This window comes from Pseudonaja textilis, chromosome 2 (genome assembly GCF_049901715.1).
Source record: "Pseudonaja textilis isolate UNSWEBS1 chromosome 2, rPseTex1.2, whole genome shotgun sequence".
In the NCBI taxonomy this organism is placed as follows: domain Eukaryota; kingdom Metazoa; phylum Chordata; class Lepidosauria; order Squamata; family Elapidae; genus Pseudonaja; species Pseudonaja textilis.
The window spans coordinates 8990889-9009643 of record NC_141991.1 but is presented as its reverse complement, the minus strand read 5'-3'; the positions used below and the strand labels follow the sequence as shown (position 1 = coordinate 9009643).

The following is an 18755-nucleotide window of genomic DNA, read 5'->3' as shown; positions in this document are numbered from 1 at the left end:
ATTCTATTCTATTCCTATTTCTATTCCTTATTCTATTCTATTCCTATCCTATCCTATCCTTCTTCATTCCATTCCATTCCATTCCATATTTTCTTTTCTTTTCTATTCCATTCCATTCCTATTCCCTACTCTATTCTATTCCTATTCCTTATTTTGTTCTGTCCTATCCTATCCTATCTTATCCTATCCCTATTCCTTAATGTGTTCTATTCTGTTCGATTCGATTCTATTCCATTTCTATTCTATTCCATTCTATCCTATTCCTATTCCTTTTCCTATTCTTAATTCTGTTCTATTCAATTCTATTCCTATTCCTTATTCTGTTCTGTCCTATCCTATCCCTATTCCTTAATGTGTTCTGTTCTGTTCGATTCGATCCTATCCTATTCCTATTCCTTATTCTATTCTATTTATTCTAAATTCTATTCTATTCTACTCTACTCTTCTATTCTTACTCTACTCTACTCTTTCCTATTCCTATTCCATTCCATTCCTATCTCTATTTCTAATTTCAAATCCATTCCTTATTTTCCATTCTGTTCCCTTCAACTCCGCACCACTCCATCCACTCCAGTCTATTAACCATACCAAAAAGACGGGGAATTGCTCCCTACGCGGATTGGAGTCCTCTCCCAATCGGTGGAGGCTCCTCCCTAAGGCCGCTGGGGGAATCTTCTCCAATTCTTGGCAAGATCTCCCCCAAGCGGAACCAGATCCGCCCGCGGGCTTTTGCAAAACTCGAGACCTGGGAAAGAAGCACGTGGCGTGGCGTGGCGTGGAAGGCGGAGCGAAGGGCCGGGAACGGATTGCAGCTGCGCTTCCACCCCCACACATCCAAAGCGGGAGGAAAGCGCGATCCCGCTGACCTGGGAAGCGAAGGGAATCCGGAGCGGAAGAGCTGAGCCTCCGGGCAGGAGAGGAGCGGACTAGGCCCGACAGGTAAGCCCGATATTTTTGCGGAAGGGGTGGGGAGCAGCGCCGGGCCTTCCTGCCTCTGAATCCGAGCGGGAGGGCGGGGAGGAGAACTGCAAGCTTCCCACTCAGTCCCAGGGTCCTTTTTTCCTCGCCCAGATTATTCCACGGGAGAAGAGAGGGAATCCCAGGGGAATTTGCATCTCCAACTGTGGATATAAGAGGGTCCAATTTTGGAGAACACAAATGCAAGCTGTGAGAATAAAACAGGCTCTTTTTTCCCCTCCACTTTCAGTCCCAGAGTTCTGGCTCCCCATCCACAGGAGGAAGAGGGGAACTTGGCAGATTGTAACAATAGAAGAGACTTCGGTTTCCCTCCATTTTCAGTCCCACAATCCTCTTTCCCCGCCTGGATTATTCCACGGGAGGAAGTGGGAATCCCAACCGAATTTGCATCTCCAACCATGGATATAACAGGGTCCAACTTTGGAGACACCAATGCAGGTTGTAGCAATAGAAGAGACTTTGGTTCCCCTCCCGTTGGAAGGAAAAATCCACCTGGTTCAGTTCCAAGCTGGGAGAAAAGACGCTGGAAATAAAATGGAGGTTGAGGGGAGAGTTACTTTAATGATGGGTGGAACCAACAACAGTTCTGGGTCAGCCGAACAATTAGCTAAAGATGAGTGCCAGGATTTGACAGAGGTCCTGAAATGCTGCTTGCGGAGAAGGCGAGGGGGTTGTGCACTGTGTGAAAGGCCCCTAGGAAATTGTGCTATGTAGGGAGCTATTTATTCTTCCTGCTAACGGGTTAATGCTAAATGGTCATATCCTGTTCTTAGAATTGGGGTGGAGGAGAATGTAAACATTTAATCCCACATCACTGGAGGTGAAGAAGGTCTTTTATTTCTGAATAGGCTGGCCCCATCTTTCTCAATGGGCACAAAAGATCTTCTGTGGGCTTTTCAGTCCCACAGTTTTCTGTCCAGATTATTCCACAGGAGGGAGAGGGACTCCCGAGGGAATCTGCGTCTCCAACTCCGTTAACATGGGAGCCCACAAATGCAAGTTGTAACGATAGAAGAGACTTTGGTTTCCCTCCATTTTCCGTCCCAGATTTCTCTTTTCCCTGCCCAGATTATTCCCCGTGGAAGTCAATGGTGTTTTGGATCTGCCCCCAACCTCCCCCTCCCCAAGGAGAAATCCACAAGGAGGCCCTGAGGGAATCTAACCAGCATGGCCTGCAAAGCTAAATTTTGGGTGGCTATTACAGAGATTTGGAGCTATATTTCTGGGCTTCTTGGAGGTAAGAGAGCTGCTGGGAAAAGAGGGGTTCCTTGTTTCCTATTTGGAAAACCTGGGTGTCTTTTTTCCTCCTACAATCAGAGACCAAAAGGCAGCCCTGAAAATATCAGAATCTGATCAGAAATGGGGGTAGTTTAACTAGAGAGGCTGGGTAGCCCCTTTGGCTGCTAGATCACGTTGGCAGTGATGGTGGATTGCTGATTTTTTTTCCTTCCCTCCATCCATCCGGGATCTCTCCTGTATGAAATATATAATTTCATTTGTATCACTTGTGGCTGCATTCGCTTTCTCTCCGTAGATGCTGTGACATGCTAAACTTGGTGAAAACATCTGGATCCACAGCATCCTACTGAGCCTCCAAACTGGATACCTACGGAGCTCCCAACTGCTCGCCTCATGCAGCACCTGGGACTGTGAGCTTTCTCTGCAGTCTCGTATTGCCATATATTCAACCCTCTGCCATGAAGAAGACCTGCGTGCCGGCAATTAACCCCCCCCAAATGGCCCAGCGGAAAGTGGACATTGAAAATAGGTGCTTTCAAAAGAGGTGGGAGGCAGAGTACCTGTTTGCTGACATTGAAAATAGGGCGGTGTGCCTTGTTTGCAGAGATACGGTGGCTGTCTTTAAGGAATATAACATTAGACGGCACTATGAGGCCAAACATCAGGACAAGTACAGACACCTGGACATGGAGCAGAAGCTGAAGAAAGCGGAAGAGTTGAAGAAGAACCTGATATCCTTCAGAAAAGCAAAGTCACAAAGCAAAGCTGCTGTGAAAGCTAGTTATATCGTGGCAGAAGAGATAGCTAAATCAGCCTGGCCCTTTACCGAGGGCGAGTTTTTGAAGCGCTGCCTGCTTCAAGTGTGTGAAATCTTGTGCCCAGACCAAAAGGAAGCGTTTTTGAACGTAAGCCTAAGCAGAAATACTGTTGCCAGTCGGATAGGTGAGCTCGCCGGGGTTTTACACGGACAGTTGGTTGAAAAGGGAAAAGATTTCATTGCCTATTCCCTTGCTGTGGACGAGAGCATTGACATCTCTGGCATGGCTCAGCTGACAATCTTCATCCGCGGAGTAGACGCAGCTTTATGCATTACAGAGGAACTTTTGGAGATGAAATCAATACATGGCACTCCCACGGGTAAGGACCTATTTGAAGCAGTATCGAAATGCGTAAATGACATGAAACTGCCCTGGGATAAACTTACGGGACTGACAACGGATGGAACACCTTCAATGTGCGGGGAAGAGAGTGGGTTAGTGGAAAGACTGCGAGAGAAGATGAAGAGCGAGAATTGCACAGGTGTGCTGACGGCGTATCACTGCCTCATGCACAAGGAAACACTGTGCGGCAAAACCCTGAAGATGGAACATGTAATGAGCACTGTCACACAGACAATTAACTTCATAAGAAGAGCCAAGGGTTTAAATCACTGTCAATTTAAGTCTTTCCTTGAGGAAATACATTCTGAACTTGGTGATCTGCCCTACCACGCAGAGGTGAGTTGGCCAAGTCAAGAAAAAGTGCTCAATGGATTTTTTGAGCTGCGTGTGGAAATTTGTCAGTTCGTTGAAAGCGAAGGGAAAGACGCCACGGTACTGAGGGATGGAAAGTGGCTGTGCGAATTAGCCTTTCTGTGCGACGTAACGAAGCATCTCACTGAGCTAAACCTTCAGCTTCAGGGACGGGACCGTGTGATCACGGACATGTATGACGCAGTGAAAGGCTTTCGAGGAAAGCTGGGACTCTGGGAGACTCAGATTCAGCAAGGGAACTTGGCTCACTTTCCCTGTTGCCAAGCAATTGTCAGCCAAGTCTCCACCGCTGTGTTCTCGCAGGCTCGGTTTGCGGATAAACTGAGCGCACTTCACAGGGAGTTCACACGTCGCTTTGTTGAGTTGGAAGCGCAGGCGTTCAATTTTGGACTGTTTGTTAATCCGTTCTCAGTCGATGTGAAGATAGCTCCCGTGGACCTCCAGATGGAGCTGATCCAACTCCAGTGTAGCGGCACACTGAAGTCCAAGTACGATTCTGTAGGATCCACCCAGTTCACCCGGCTCATCCCTGAAACGATGCCCCAACTCCGCCTACGAGCTGCTCAAATGCTCTGCATGTTCGGTAACACACACCTGTGTGAGAATGTTTTCTCCATGATGAGGGTGAACAAAAGGGCGCACAGGAGTGTTCTCACTCCTGCACACCTCCTCTCTATCCTGAGAGTTTCCACAGCTCAAAACCTAACGGTAAATTTGGATGAGCTTGTAGCCAAGAAAAGATGCCAAACATCCAGCAGGGAGAAAAAGGTACGAAAGAGAGAGAGAACTAAAAAGATTGTGTTGTTTTTTCTTTGTTTTAAATTAGTTTTTGCAGATTTATTTGAAATAATTTATGGGTTCATATTTGAAATGTTAATACTGGTTGGCTCAGGCCTTAGACATAATACACTCCTGAACTAATAAGATACAATAGTCGTACATGCAACTGGCCCTTTGAGGGCAACCATGATGCTAATGTCCTCAATGAAATTGTGTTTGACACTCGTGAACAGACCTCTAACATGGTCGCGCTTTGGAGACTCCCATCACTCTTCTGTTTCATTGTTTTAACATTTGTTCGTCTTTCATCCTTGGATATATTTTAAATTGCAGGGCCAGCGGATGAAGATGGCCAGGGTACCCCCTGACTGTGGAGAAGAACTATCTCATCTCTCTGCCACAACATCTCAGGTAAGGAGCCTCATCTGAGCAGGAAATCCTTGAAGTCCAAAATGTTAGTCTGACTTGTTCAAGCGGTTTCAGTGAAAAGTGATTTACATGAGGTATGGAGTTATTACTCCATCAAAATGGTAGCTTCTGCAAAAAAAAAAAAAAACGGTTTTCACACAGAAAGAGATGCGACAAAATGGCGTTCCTCTTCAAAGTCTTTCACCGAAATGAATCGTGGTAGGAAGAAATTCTAATCAGACAGATGGATTGTCGGAGAGGCGGGTATCAAACGTATCGTATCAGAAAAGGAGCATTTTCTGTCTTACAGAAATTTACTTTTAGGATATTGGAAATGTGGAAGAGAAAGTTCTGGGATGTCTGTGCTGAGTAACATTTCCTTTGAATTTCAGTGCTCTGTATCCTTTGAGGACGTGGCTGTGTATTTCACGGAGGAGGAGTGGGCTCTGTTGGATTCTAGCCAGAGAGCCTTACACAGAGAAGTCATGCTGGAGAATTCTAGGAATCTGGCTGCTGTGGGTAAGGGCCTGTTTTGATGTGGTTGGATCTGGCCTGCAGAGCTATCCTGGAAAGAGTAAGAGGCCAGTTTTGCTTTGGCCTAGCCCACACTGTCCCGGGGTAAGCACAGGAAGGTGGGCGCATGCACGTATATTCCCGGCTGACCTCATTCTGGCGTATGCACTGGAAGCGGCGGGCTTGCATTATCTCATCCGCCTCTTCCTCCCAGATCAGGGGGGCTCAGCTGGCATCAGCAGCCTGCTCCCACTCTCCGGCCAGTGCCCTGCAATTCTCACCCTCCACACCACAGCCTGCTCTGCACCCAGCAGTGGCCCCTCCAACCGCATCCTTGGAGCTGCCCAGCAGCCATGCCCTCCTCACTGCCTGCCCCAAGCCAACCCTCCATTCCCCATCTGCTTCCCCCGTGATTCTTGCGCTCCCCAGCCTGTTCCGAGCCCCACAGTGTCTGCAACCCCTCGCTCAGGGAGAGGTGGGGAACACTGTAGCCGAGGAGACCTGAGGGTGCGGCTGAAGGGGCTTCCACTACTGGGCACAAAGCAAGCTGGGAAGGGCGAGAATTGTGGGCCATCAGCCAGAGAATGGAACTCTTGGCCGGTCCTCCAGGTGGAGGGCTGGCTCAATGGCGGCCGTGAGGAGGGAGAAGTTGCCATGCAGCCCTGAGGTTAAAGGTCATTTCAGGTGTGTGTGCCGGGGTGGGGGAGGTGTCCGGCAGCAGGGGCTGTGTAGATGGCCGTCCAAGAAGCAGGCATGGCAGCGGCACCGACAGCAGGCACAGTCTTCTTCATCTCCTAGGTTGCCTTACTATCAGCGGCAGTTGCTCATACCATCGGTTTGGACAAAAGGTCCCTCCCTTTATCTCTTGAGTTGAAGATGTATAAGTTCCCCGTAGAGCTCAGAACAAGCAAAAGTAACAGTTGCTGCATTTTTCTGTAATGAACATAATGATTAATTGTTTTTTCTATTTTTGTCAAATCAGGTTATGGACAAGAGCATGAAAATTACCAGGAGCTCAACTTAGCGCTATTCCAGTCTGAAGAAAGGATGCTTGGAATTCAGAGGGTGCTTCAAAAGAATACGAAAAGCTGCCAAAAGCATGGAAGGAAGAAATCTTCTCCTTCAGATCACAATGAAATCCTCCCAGTTCAGCAACTTCAGCAACAACAAGAAGGAAGTGAGAAATATTTTGGGAGTGACATGAAAGAGAGATCGAAATTTGTTTTTAGTAAATATTGTACAGACCAGACTGAAGAGGAACAATATGAACGTCAAGAGTACGGGCAAAATATCAATCTTAGCTCCTCTTTGGCTTTACATCAGCCATCATACAATAGAAATTGTGTAGAAAAATTCACTTTGAACAGTCCTCTTCTGTCAGATGGGGAGGTCAATCCAAATGAGTGTGGAAAGGGTTTCAGCGAGATACAGTTGGTTGTTTGGCCGCCCCAAAATGCCCCGATGGAAAAACAATATCAATGTCTGAAGTGCGGAAAAACCTTCCCTCACAGATGCAATCTTACTGTCCATGAAAGGATGCACTCGGGGGAGAAGCCATACGCGTGCCAGGTGTGTTGGAAAAGATTCCGTCAGATTGGTCATCTTACAAGACATCACCGAATCCACACTGGGGAGAAACCATACATGTGTCTTCACTGCGGAAGGAAGTTCATCGAAAGTTCAGACCTTAGCAAACATGTAAGGAGCCACACGGGAGAGAGACCGTACCAGTGTTTGGAGTGTGGGAAGAGTTTCAAATGTAGCAGTCATTTTATTTCCCATAAAAGGACTCACACAGGGGAGAAGCCATTCAAATGCTCGGAGTGTGGAAAGAGCTTCAGTCGGAACAATCACCTTTCACTACATAAAACAATCCACAGAAGAGAAAAACCAAGTTTGGGAGCTTCCATCGCAAGTGCCTTCTAAACACACCAGAAATATGTTGACATTCAGTTCAAAAGGTCGTCTCATCCGATCAAAATGAATCCACGTTGGAGAACCATAAAAACGCCTGAAGTGTGGAAATGAGTTAAAAGGTGTCACTGTCCTTATTTCCCTTAGGAAAGCCTATGAGGATGGACAAACCTTCGATGCCAATAGTGGTCATTCCCTCCCTCCCCCAAGAAAATATATATATATATATATGGGTTTGGATGAACTTAATGGATGCTAAACTTGTGGACTAAAGAGCTGGTCCATACAGGAGTGACAATACCTCAAGAAAAGGAGTAAAGCTATTTTAAGAGGACGTGTCATCTTAAATACCATAAAATTTAGCACCAGCAGGAGCAAAAGCAATTTCTGTGTGTGTGTATACATATACATACACACACACACACACACACACAATGACAAGGGTTATTAAAAATTCCACTCGGGGAAAAAAACTGCATAAAAGAGAAGAACGTGGAGAGGATTGGTGATTTTTTTTGCCTAGGGCACCATCAACAAATTATGAGCCCCTTTCCACGTTGTTAGACCAATTTGGATTATTTTTCCTGATCCAATCAGGGACTGTTGTATTGGAGAGTGACAAGGATGATATGGTTGTTGAGATTTCAAGTCCCATGAAAACAGACTGAGGCTGGTGGGTCTGTTTAGCCTTGCAAAGAAAGTGACTTAAGAAGTTTATAATATCCCTGTAGAAGCATCTCCCAGAGGAGACAGGAAAGATTTCTCCTATCGTGTGGAATAAACATAGTAGAATCAGGTTTAATGTTACAAAAATTGTGATAGCGATGAAACTCAAATACTCAACCACTACCTCTGTTGACAACCCTCCCTTAATAAAAACAGGAAAAGACTTCCTCCTTTCCAGAAATCCTCATTTTATGCAACTTGGTAAAAATTTCCTACACTGTTTGTCCTTTAATTTCACAATGAAATATCAGATTTTTTCTGTTCTAAGAACTGGGTGGTATTTGCTTAGCAACTCTTTGAATTTCCAATGGACCCTTCCCCAAAATATAATTATGAACCAGTTCTGGATTTGGAATGGCGGCACACACCAGTTGGAACAGAACCGGAAGAGACCTTGGAGATCATCTAGTCCAACCCCCTTGCTCAAGCAGGAGATATTCTACCCTTGATAGAGAACCTGTGGCCCGTGTGTCACAGGTGGCACACGGAGCCATTTGTGCGGGCACACGAGCCCCAGCCAAATTTGCCTGCACTGTGCAGGCACACGCCTCCCAGCTGACTTTCGTCCTGTTTGAGGCTGTTTTTGCCCTCCCGGAGGCTCAAGGGAAGCCTCTGCAGACTGAGGAGGCCGAAAAATGGGCCTTCTGGGAATACCAGAAGTGCCGAAACGGGCCTGTTTTCAGTCTCCAGAGGTTTCCGTCGAGCCTCCGGGAAGGCGACAACGGCCTCAAACAAGTTGAAAATCAGCTGGGAGGCATGTGCAGTGCTGGTAAGGGGGTGGGGTGGGGGTGTTGTGCATGCATGCACAGGGGGTGGGGTGCATTGCATTGTGGGTGCTGGCATGCATGCTATCTCTTGCGCTTTTGGCACACCACAACAAAAAGGTTTGCCATCACTACCAGGGGTGGGATTCTCCCAGTTCACACCTATTCACTAGAATCGGCTGTTAACATTCTAAGCAGTTCAGAGAACCAGTTGTTAGAAGAAATTACTGGCCTAATCCTGTAAGGAAGGCAGGAAGGAAACATTCTGGTGTTGCTTACAGAAACTGCCTCTCGGTTAACCCTTATTGCATTCTTGAGCAGGACTAGACTTCCTGTCTCTGTAACTTCTCTGGAGTTTTTTTTTCCCCTCCTTTGCTGGTACTTTGCTTGTGTGGAGTGACCATTCAAAGTTACAATGGCCCTGAAAAAAGTGACTGATGACCATTTTTCACACTTACAACTGTTGCAGCATCCCCACAGCCACAAGAGGCCAGGCAAGGAGATGCGTGCCTCGATGTGAGTGATGTTGAGTTGGCCATGCCCAGCCAGTCACATGGCCACCAAGCCATGCCCACCCAGTCACATGACCACCAAGCCACACCCACAGAACCAGTTGTTAAAAAATTTGAATCCCACCCCTGCATTGTACTATACCATTTCAGACAAGTGACTGTCCAATCCCTTCTTAAAAACCTCCAGTGATGAAGCACCCACAACTTCTGAAGGAAAACTGTTCCACTGGTTAATTGTCTTCGCTGTTAGGAAGTTTCTGCTTAATTCTAAGTTGCTTCTCTCTTTGATCAGTTTCCGTCCATTCTTTCTTGTCCTGCCCTCTGGTGCTTTGGAAAATATATGACTGCATTTCAGGCCCTGGGCAACTGCTTCACCTTTACAGCTGGTTATGTCGTTCTATGTTCATATGATACAATTTATGGCTTTTTTTTTTTTTTTGCTGGGAACCAGACTTAAAAAGTTTCCGGCAAAATAACGCCCATTGGAACACATCGGTTTTATTTTAACTACCATGGCCTTTGCTTTTACAAGTGCTGCAAAAAAAAAAGGCATAAAATCCAGTTGCTCATGTGTGATTCACTCTTAAGGAGCTATAGCAATTCAATTTTTCAATTCAGAATAGAACCGGAGGGGACCCTGGAGATCTTCTAGTCCAGCCCCCTTCTCAAGCAGGAGAATCCTTTGTTGGCAGGACTACCCGAATCTTAACTGCTTTTGTTTCCTATGCCATGCATCTAATAAACTGGCAAGATTTGTTTTTCTTGCCATGTACATACATGTATTCATCCGAACTAGAGTGTTGTTTCTCTGTGTCCAGGGCCGTCTTAACAGCATTATGGGCCCCGGGCAAAACAGTGTACTGGGGCCCCTACGACAAATCACAGGAATAAAAATGTAAATGGTCGATGAAATTACACATTTGCATGTTTGTATTCGTTAAAAAATGCAGTAAAATGTAATAAATATGTTGCTTTATTTATATGATACAAGGTGCCTTGAAGGAGTAACATACACAAATTAGTATGGGGGCCCCTATGCTCCTGGGGCACACAGGCAAATGCCTATCATGCCCATGCATTAAGACAGCCCCGTCTCTGTCAGGTAATATATGTGTGTATACACATAATTTTGTATTTATTGTTTGGTTTATGTGGTGAATCTTGGAAGTGATAACTTTGAGAGCTGTAAGCAATGAACTTTCATTTTAATGTATGCCGATTAGTGTACCTTCAAAGTGACCATAATGTTTATTTTTATTCTATTCCTATTTCTGTTCTATTCCTAATTCTATTCTGATTCTATTCCTATTTCTATTCTAATTCTATTCTAATTTTTATTCTATTCCTATTCTATTTCTATTCTATTCCTGTTCTGTTCTATTTCTATTCTATTCTAGCCCTGTTCATTTCTATTCCTATTCTTTTCGATTCCTACTTCTATTCCTATTTCTGTTCTATTCCTATTCTATTCCTGTTCTTTTCTATTTCTATTCCTATTCTTTTCTATTCCTATTTTATTCTACTATAATTTCTATTCTATGCCTATTCTATTCCTATTCTATTTCTATTCCTGTTCTGTTCTATTTCTATTCTATTTCTATTCTATTCCTGTTCTGTTCTATTTCTTTTCTATTCCTGTTCTTTTTTATTTCTATTCCTATTCTGTTCTATTCCTATTTTATTCTACTATAATTTCTATTCTTTTCTATGCTTATTCTATTCCTGTTCTGTTCTATTCATTTCTATTTCATTCCAAGCCAAACCCACCCGGGGGCTTTTATGAAACCGAGTTCCGACAAATGAGACCTTGGGCTGAAAAACGAGGCGGGAGCTCTTCCCTCGTCGTCTCCTCCCGCGGGGACGGTGGCGGGGGGGAGACGGACTGGCCGGCCGCCGGGGTAGCTTGCTGAGGAGCCTGGCCTCTTCCCAGAGGCCGACCGGCCGTGCCGCTGAAGTCAGTCGGAGCGGGGAGCGAATCGGAGCTGCGCTTCCCCGGATCCAGACCGGCGAGGAAGCGCGATTCCCGCTTACCCGGGAAGCAGCCGGGCGGAAGGTGACTCCGGAGTAGCGCTGTGCGCAAGGAAGCGGCTGCTGTGCGTCCCCGGGAGGCCGGCCGGGCAGGAGATGAGAGGGGCTGACTAGGCGCGGCGGGGCAGCCCGATGGCCTGGCGGAGGAGGTCGGGAGCAGCACCGTTGTCCGAAGCCGAGCGCTTCCTCCGCTTCGGGCTCCCGGGCGTCGGTAGGGTCCCGGGAGGCTGCAGCGGCTTCGCCCCGACTGGCTGAATCCCGGAGAGGAGGAGGAGCAGCTGAGCTCCCGGTGGAGGAAGACCGGGGGATCCTGGAGCGACTCCTGGCCGGGCTGCCCCGGGAGATGGCGCGATGGCTGCGGGAGGCCCTGGCCGAAAGCTCCCCTGCTCAGCTAGGCCGAGGTGGGGAGGAGGCAGCAGCAAGTGAAGAAACTCCCCTCCTGGGAGGAAGATCCAGTTCTCTTGCCCCGATCAAAGGCAGGTCGTATCAATAGAAGATGCTCTCCATTCCTTCCAATTTCAGTCCCAAAGTTTTGGTTCCCCATCCAGGTTATTCCACGGAAAGAAAAAGGGAATTTGCACCTCCAACTCTGGTTATAATACAGTCCAGCTTTGGAGATACAAATGCAAGGCGTCACAATAAAAGAGACTATTTTTCCCCTCCATTTTGAGCCCCCAAGTTCTGGTTCCCTGTCCAGGTTATTCCATGGGAGGAAAAAGGGAGTTTGCATCTCCAATATGGCTATATAACTTGGTCCGGAGACCCCATCGTTTCTTCTGTTTCATTGTTTTAAGATTTCTTCTTCTTTCATCCTGGCTGTATTTGAAATGGCAGGGCCAGCCGATGAAGATGGCCACAGGACAACCTGAAGGCGGGGAAGATCTCTCTATTCTCTCTGTGGAGCAGCTTTTGGGCTTCTCAGAGGAGGATCCAACTCAAGACTTCTTGCCACGTAAGTGAAAGATTACTTCTGCGGCCAGTCCTTGTGCTTCTCCTACACATAAGGTTCCCCTCGCACATATGTGCTAGTCGTTCCTGGCTCTAGGGGGCGCTGCTCAAATCCGTTGCAAAGCCGAAGACCCAGCGCTGTCCGAAGATGTCTCTGTGGTCATGTGACCGGCATGACTAAATGCACGGGCCACTGTTACCTTCCCACCAAAGTGGTCCCTATTTTTCTACTTGCATTTTTTAACGTGCTTTCAAACTGCTAGGTTGACAGAAGCTGGGACAAAGAACGGGAGCTCACTCCATTATGCGGCACTAGGGATTCAAACCGCCGAACTGCCAACCTTTCTGATCCACAAGCTCAGCATCTTAGCCACTGAGCGTCCCTCCTACACATACTTCTGCCTTTAATTCCCCAATAGCTGACTCAACCGTCTTCCAAATACTGTTTGTCCATCTCCTTTTATCCTGATCATAGGGAACACAAGGTTGTCATTGGAAATGGCTGAAACTTCTCCTTTGTCTGGTGGAGCCGCAACAGCTCAGGTAAGGTATAGTACATAAAATTATATATTGCAATGTCCTACCTGTCAATGAATACTTCAGCTTCAACCGTAACAATACAAGAGCACACAATAGATACAAACTCAAGGTTAATCGCACCAAACTTGATTGCAGGAAATACGACTTCAGCAACAGAGTGGTCAATGTCTGGAATACTCTACCTGACTCTGTGGTTTCTTCCCCAAACCCCCAAAACTTTAACCATAGACTGTCTACTATTGACTTCACCCCTTTCCTAAGAGGTCTGTAGGGAGCGTGCATAAGCGCACCAACGTGCCTACCGTCCCTGTCCTATTATTTCTTTTATTTTTTAATTTTTCTTATATATATCCATTTCATGTATTCATAACTATGTTTATACTTATACCTGTTATCTTATAATGGCTTGACAAAATAAAAATAAATAAATAAAAATAAGGAGCCATCATCAGAGCAGGAAGTCCTTTAGCGGGTTCATTAGTGTCATAAGAGTCTACACAAAATTTATTAAGGAGGCCAAATGTCGAAATTTAGCTGGGTCCACTTTCAAGATGAAAGCACCCACCGCTCTCCTAGAAGAATGAAATATTCTAGGAAATATTAAAAAGGCAGACTATTATATTTCCTTGGATGAGAAAAGGATATGTTTTGTCTTTAAAGACAAAACAGCTTCCTGCAGCTCCCTGGGGGATTAGGATTAGCCCTCTACCCATCTCACCACAAGGCACTGGGAAGATTGCATCACCCAGCAAGATTCAACCAAGCTACCCCCTGCATGGCCCCATGGGAGTCTGACAACCATACATTTCTTTCGACAGGAGGAGGAAGCAAGTTCAAAGCCAGAGAGGTTAGAAAACCCAGGGATAACAGATAACAGATAATCAGAGTTGGAAGGGACCTTGTAGGTCATTTAGTCCAAACCCCTGCCCAAGCGGGAGACCCTACACCATTTCTGACAGATGGGAGTCCAGTCTCTTCTTGAAAGTCTCCAGTGATGAAGCTCCCACAACTTCCAAAGGCAAAGCTGCTCCATTGGTTGATGGTTCTCACTGTCAGAAATTTTCTCCATATTTCCAGGTTGAATCTCTCCTTGTTTAGTTTCCATCCATTATTCCTTGTCTGGCCTACAGACGCTTTAGAAAATAGCTTGACCCCTTCCTCCTCTCTGGGACAGCCCCTCAAATATTGGAAGACTGCTATCAAGTCTCCCCTGGTCCTTCTCTTTACTAGACTAGCCAAGCCCAGTTCCTGCAACCGTTCTTCATATGTTTTAGCCTCCAGTCCCCTGATCATCCTGGTTGCTCTTGTCTGCACTTGTTCTAGAGTCTCAACATCTTTTTTATAGTGTGGTGACCAAAACTGGATGCAGTATTCTAGGTGTGGTCTTACTAAGGCTACTACAACTTACTAAGGCTACTACGGGACTCTCAGCATGTCTTCCTTTGTCGCCCAGGAGCTCCAAGGCATGTGATCCTGTCCACCATTAAAACCATCCTTCCAAGCAGCCTCCATGTTTCCAGTGTCTTTCTTCCCACTTGGAACTGAACCCAGGGGGACATTTTTCCAACAGTTTAAGCACAGGCTACAGAAGTTCTCCATAGGAGGCCAAAATTGAATCCAATAACATGGATGTTTCTTTCATGGGTTCCAATAAGAGAATCTTGCAAGTCTGAGTGAGTGCATCTCATCCCTTATCTTGATGAGAACTAGGGAGAGTCACCCCAAGACATTTTCTCAAATTATATTTCTGTCCCAGATTCAGATTTCTTTTGTATATATCAGGGGTCCCCAACCACTGGGCCCCGGACCGGTACCGGTCCGTGGAACATTTTCTACTGGGCCGCCGGTTTGCTGGGCGCCGCCATCTTGTTTTGATGACAGCACATATCCAAGCAGAGCCAGTTAAAAGTATAAAAGGAAAAACAGTTCAAGATGCTTGGGAAAACACACACACACACACACACACACACACACACACACACACACACACACATTTTCCCAAGCATCTTGAACTGCTTTTCCTTTTACTATTAAGTCAGTTCTCTTAAAGTCTAAAACATTAGTCTGACTTGTTCAAGCAGATTCAGTGAAAAGTGATAATACCTGAGGTATGGAGTTATTACTCCATCAAAATGGTAGCTTCTGCAAAAAAAACAAAAACGGTTTTCACACAGAAAGAAATGCGACAAAATGGCGTACCTCTTCAAAGTCTTTCACCGAAATGAATTGTGGTAGGAAGACATTCTAATCAGACAGATGGATTGTCGGAGAGGCAGGTATCAAACCTAGTAGTACATTGTGTCAGGAAAAAAAGCATTTTCTGTCTTACAGAAACTTACTTTTAGGATATTGGATATGTGGAAGAAAAAGTTAGAGGGTGTCTGTGCTGAGTAACATTTCCTTTGAATTTCAGGGCTCTGTATCCTTTGAGGACGTGGCTGTGTATTTCACGGAGGAGGAGTGGGCTCTGTTGGATTCTAGCCAGAGAGCCTTACACAGAGAAGTCATGCTGGAGAATTCTAGGAATCTGGCTGCTGTGGGTAAGGGCCTGTTTTGCTCTGATATTCAGGCATTTGTGGAAGTCTTTTGTTGCCATAAATGTTCAGAAAGAAGCTTCTGACTAGAAGGAGGACATTTTGGACTTCTTTTTGTTTTCCTAAGACCAGAGTAAGTGGAGAAGATGGGAGATAGTTTACAAGATCCTTTCTCTGAGTTTTTGAGGAAGTTCTTTAGCCAAGATGACAGTTTCACTTTAATCTGATTCAAGAGTAAATAACCAGAACAGTTTTAGGTGAGGAAGACCCTGCCTTGAATATCTGTTCCTTCTAACCGCTTCCTCTTCTAGGTTGCCTTACTATCAGTGGCAGTTGCTCATACCATCGGTTTGGACAAAAGGGCCCTCCCTTTATCTCTTGACTTGAAGATATATAAGTTTCCTGTATAGCTCAGAACAAGCAAAAATAACAGTTGCTGCATTTTTCTGTAATGAACATAATGATTAATTGTTTTTTCTATTTTTGTCAAATCAGGTTATGGGCAAGAGCATGAGAATTACCAGGAGCTCAACTTTACGCTATTCCAGTCTGAAGAAAGGATGCTTGGAATTCAGAGGGCGCTTCAAAAGAGTACGAAAAGCTGCCTAAAGAATGGAAGGAAGAAATCTTCTCCTTCAGATCACAATGAACTCCTCCCAGCTCAGCAACTTCAGCAACAAGTAGGAAGTGAAAAATATTTTGGGGATGACAAGAAAGAGAGATCGAAATTTGTTTTTAGTAAATATTGTACAAACCAGGTTGAAGAGAAACAATATGAACGTCAAGAGTATGTGCAAAGTATCAGTCTTAACTCTTCTCTTCTTTTACATCACCCATCATTCATCCAAGAGACACCGTATGCACTTATAAATTGTGTGGAAAAATTCACATTGAACAGTCATCTTATATTGGATGGAGAGGATAACCCATATGAGTGTGGAAAGGCTTTCACCAAGAAACAGTTGCTTATTTTACCCCCAGAAAAAAAACAATATAAATGTCTGGAGTGTGGCAAGACTTTTACTCATAGATGTAAACTTACTGTCCATGAACGGACGCACACAGGGGAGAAGCCATATACGTGTCAGGTGTGTGGGAAAAGATTCAGTCAGACTGGTCACCTCACCAGACATGGACGAACCCACACCGAGGAGAAACCATATACGTGTCTTCACTGCGGAAGGAAGTTCAGTGGAAGTTCAAACCTTATCAAACATGTAAGGAGCCACACAGGAGAGAGACCGTATAAATGTACAGAGTGCGATAAGAGCTTCAGTCGGAAAACGACCTTTATTTATCATAAAAGGATCCACACAGGAGAAAAACCCTACGAGTGCCTGGAATGCGGGAAGAGCTTCGGGCGTAACTTTAGCCTGATGCAACATAAAAGGACCCACACCGGGGAGAAACCGTATCAATGCCCGGTCTGTGGAAAGAGTTTCAGTGGATCCTCGGATCTTATGTATCATAAGAGGATTCATACGGGGGAGAGACCGTATAAATGCCTGGAGTGTGGAAAGCAATTCAGTCGGAGAAGTCGCCTCACGGCTCACAAAAGGAAGCACACAGGGCAGAAACCGTACACCTGCCCGGTGTGTGGAAGGAGATTCAGTCAGAGCGGTCACCTCACAAGACACAAAAGAACCCACACCGGGGAGAAACCGTATACGTGTCTAAAGTGTGGAAGGAACTTCAGTGGAAGTTCTAGCCTTGTGATACATGTGAGAATTCACACGGGGGAGAAACCATACAAATGTACCGAGTGTGGAAGATGTTTCCGTCAGAGAACCACCTATATTTACCATCGAAGGATCCACACGGGAGAAAAACCCTACAAATGCCTCGAGTGTGGGAAGAACTTCAGGCGAAACGGTCACCTTATGAAACATAAAATGATGCACATGAGCGAGAAACCCTATAAGTGTTTGGAGTGTGGAAAGAACTTCAGTGTTCACTCAGATCTGAACTGTCATAGGAGGATTGACACCGGGGAGAGGCCGTATAAGTGTTTGGAGTGTGGAAAGAGTTTCAAATACAGCAGTCATTTTATTTGCCATAGAAGGATTCACACTGGGGAGAAACCATTCAAATGCGCAGAATGCAGAAAGAGCTTCAGTCAAAAAAATCATCTTTCACAACATAAAAGAATCCACAGAAGAGAGAAACCGTAGCTTGGGAGCTTCCATCACAAGGGAAAACCCACCAGAAATAAGTTGACCTTGCCATAACATTCAGTTCGAAAGGTCATCTCATTAGATCGAAATGAATCCACATTGGAGAACCATAAAAATGGTGTGAAAATGTGGCACTGTCCTTATTTCCCACAGGAAAGTCTATGAGTATGGACAAACTTTGGGTGGCAGTACTGGTTATTCCCCCACCGCCCAAAGAAAATATATGTGTGAAGTTGGATGAATTTCATGTATGCTAAACCTGCAAACTGTAGGCAGAACTAACTGATCCATACAGGACATGGTACAGCAAGAAATGGAGCGAAGCAACTATTTTCAGAGGATGTGTCATAATAAATACCAGTTCCACTTAGGAGAAAAACTACATAAAAGAGTGAAACATGGAGAGGGTTTGTAGTTTGTTTGTTTTTTTGCTTAAGTCTTCACCAATAGATCATGAGCCCCTCTCCATATTGTTAGACCAATTTTGAATATTTTTCTTGATATAATCTGGGACTGTTGTATCAGAGGCTGACAAGGATTATATGATTGATCAGGTTAAGTCCCATGCAAATAGACTGAGGCTGGTGCAAATGTTTAGCCTTGGGGGGGAAAAAAGCAAGAAGGATTTCACATCTGTCAAAGCATCTAACGCAGTTCCCATAGAAGAAAGGAAAGGTTTATCCTGCAGTGCAGAATAAACATGGCAGAATCGGGTTTAATTTACAAATTATTACGATAGTGGTAAAACTGTTAAACACACAATAACTACCTCTGCTAACACACCAACCTCATAATAAAAAAAGCAGGATTGCATCTTCTCCTCTCCAAGAATCCACATATTATGCAACTTTGTAAAAAGTTTACTACAGTGCTTCTCCTTTAATTTCAGAATAAAATAGTTGAGGGTGTTTTTTCCTCCCCCTTTTCCATTTTTATCTCCAGAGAGAGAGATCCGTCGCTTCAAATTAGTGTTGTATTTTCCTCGTTATTCAAAGACATTTAAAGATAGAAGCTAGAATGTGAAATGATTGAACGATTATGGAGATTCTCAGTCATCCGTGTCACGGTTGTCCCAAAGATCCCTCTTTTTTTCAAGACGCAACTGGACTTGCTTGTTTTTCTTTGAAAAGGTTTTCATTTCTGATTCTTCAGCTCTGACTGGATG

The 18755-nt window shown here is 45.2% G+C and overlaps 2 protein-coding genes across 6 annotated transcripts in view; one reads left to right on the top strand and one right to left on the bottom strand.

Moving 5' to 3' along the window:
* LOC113450704 (uncharacterized) overlaps positions 1-18755 on the bottom strand; it is a 503870-nt gene that overhangs the window by 339256 nt on the left and 145859 nt on the right. The gene's annotated exons all lie outside the window — the stretch shown is intronic.
* LOC113450700 (general transcription factor II-I repeat domain-containing protein 2-like) lies at positions 613-18207 on the top strand. Of its 5 annotated transcripts, XM_087927720.1 has the most exons (6): positions 618-939; positions 2047-2215; positions 2513-4517; positions 4863-4940; positions 5330-5456; positions 6433-8254. In XM_087927720.1, the coding sequence occupies exons 3-6, from the start codon at positions 2676-2678 to the stop codon at positions 7374-7376; spliced, it is 2991 nt and encodes a 996-aa protein (XP_087783846.1). In that variant the 5' UTR covers positions 618-939; positions 2047-2215; positions 2513-2675; the 3' UTR covers positions 7377-8254. The 5 variants fall into 5 exon arrangements, with proteins under 5 accessions (XP_026577770.2, XP_087783846.1, XP_087783845.1 ...); XM_026721985.2 differs by lacking the exons at positions 2047-2215; positions 5330-5456; positions 6433-8254 and adding exons at positions 15296-15422; positions 15912-18207 and having other exon boundaries at positions 613-939; XM_087927719.1 differs by lacking the exon at positions 2047-2215.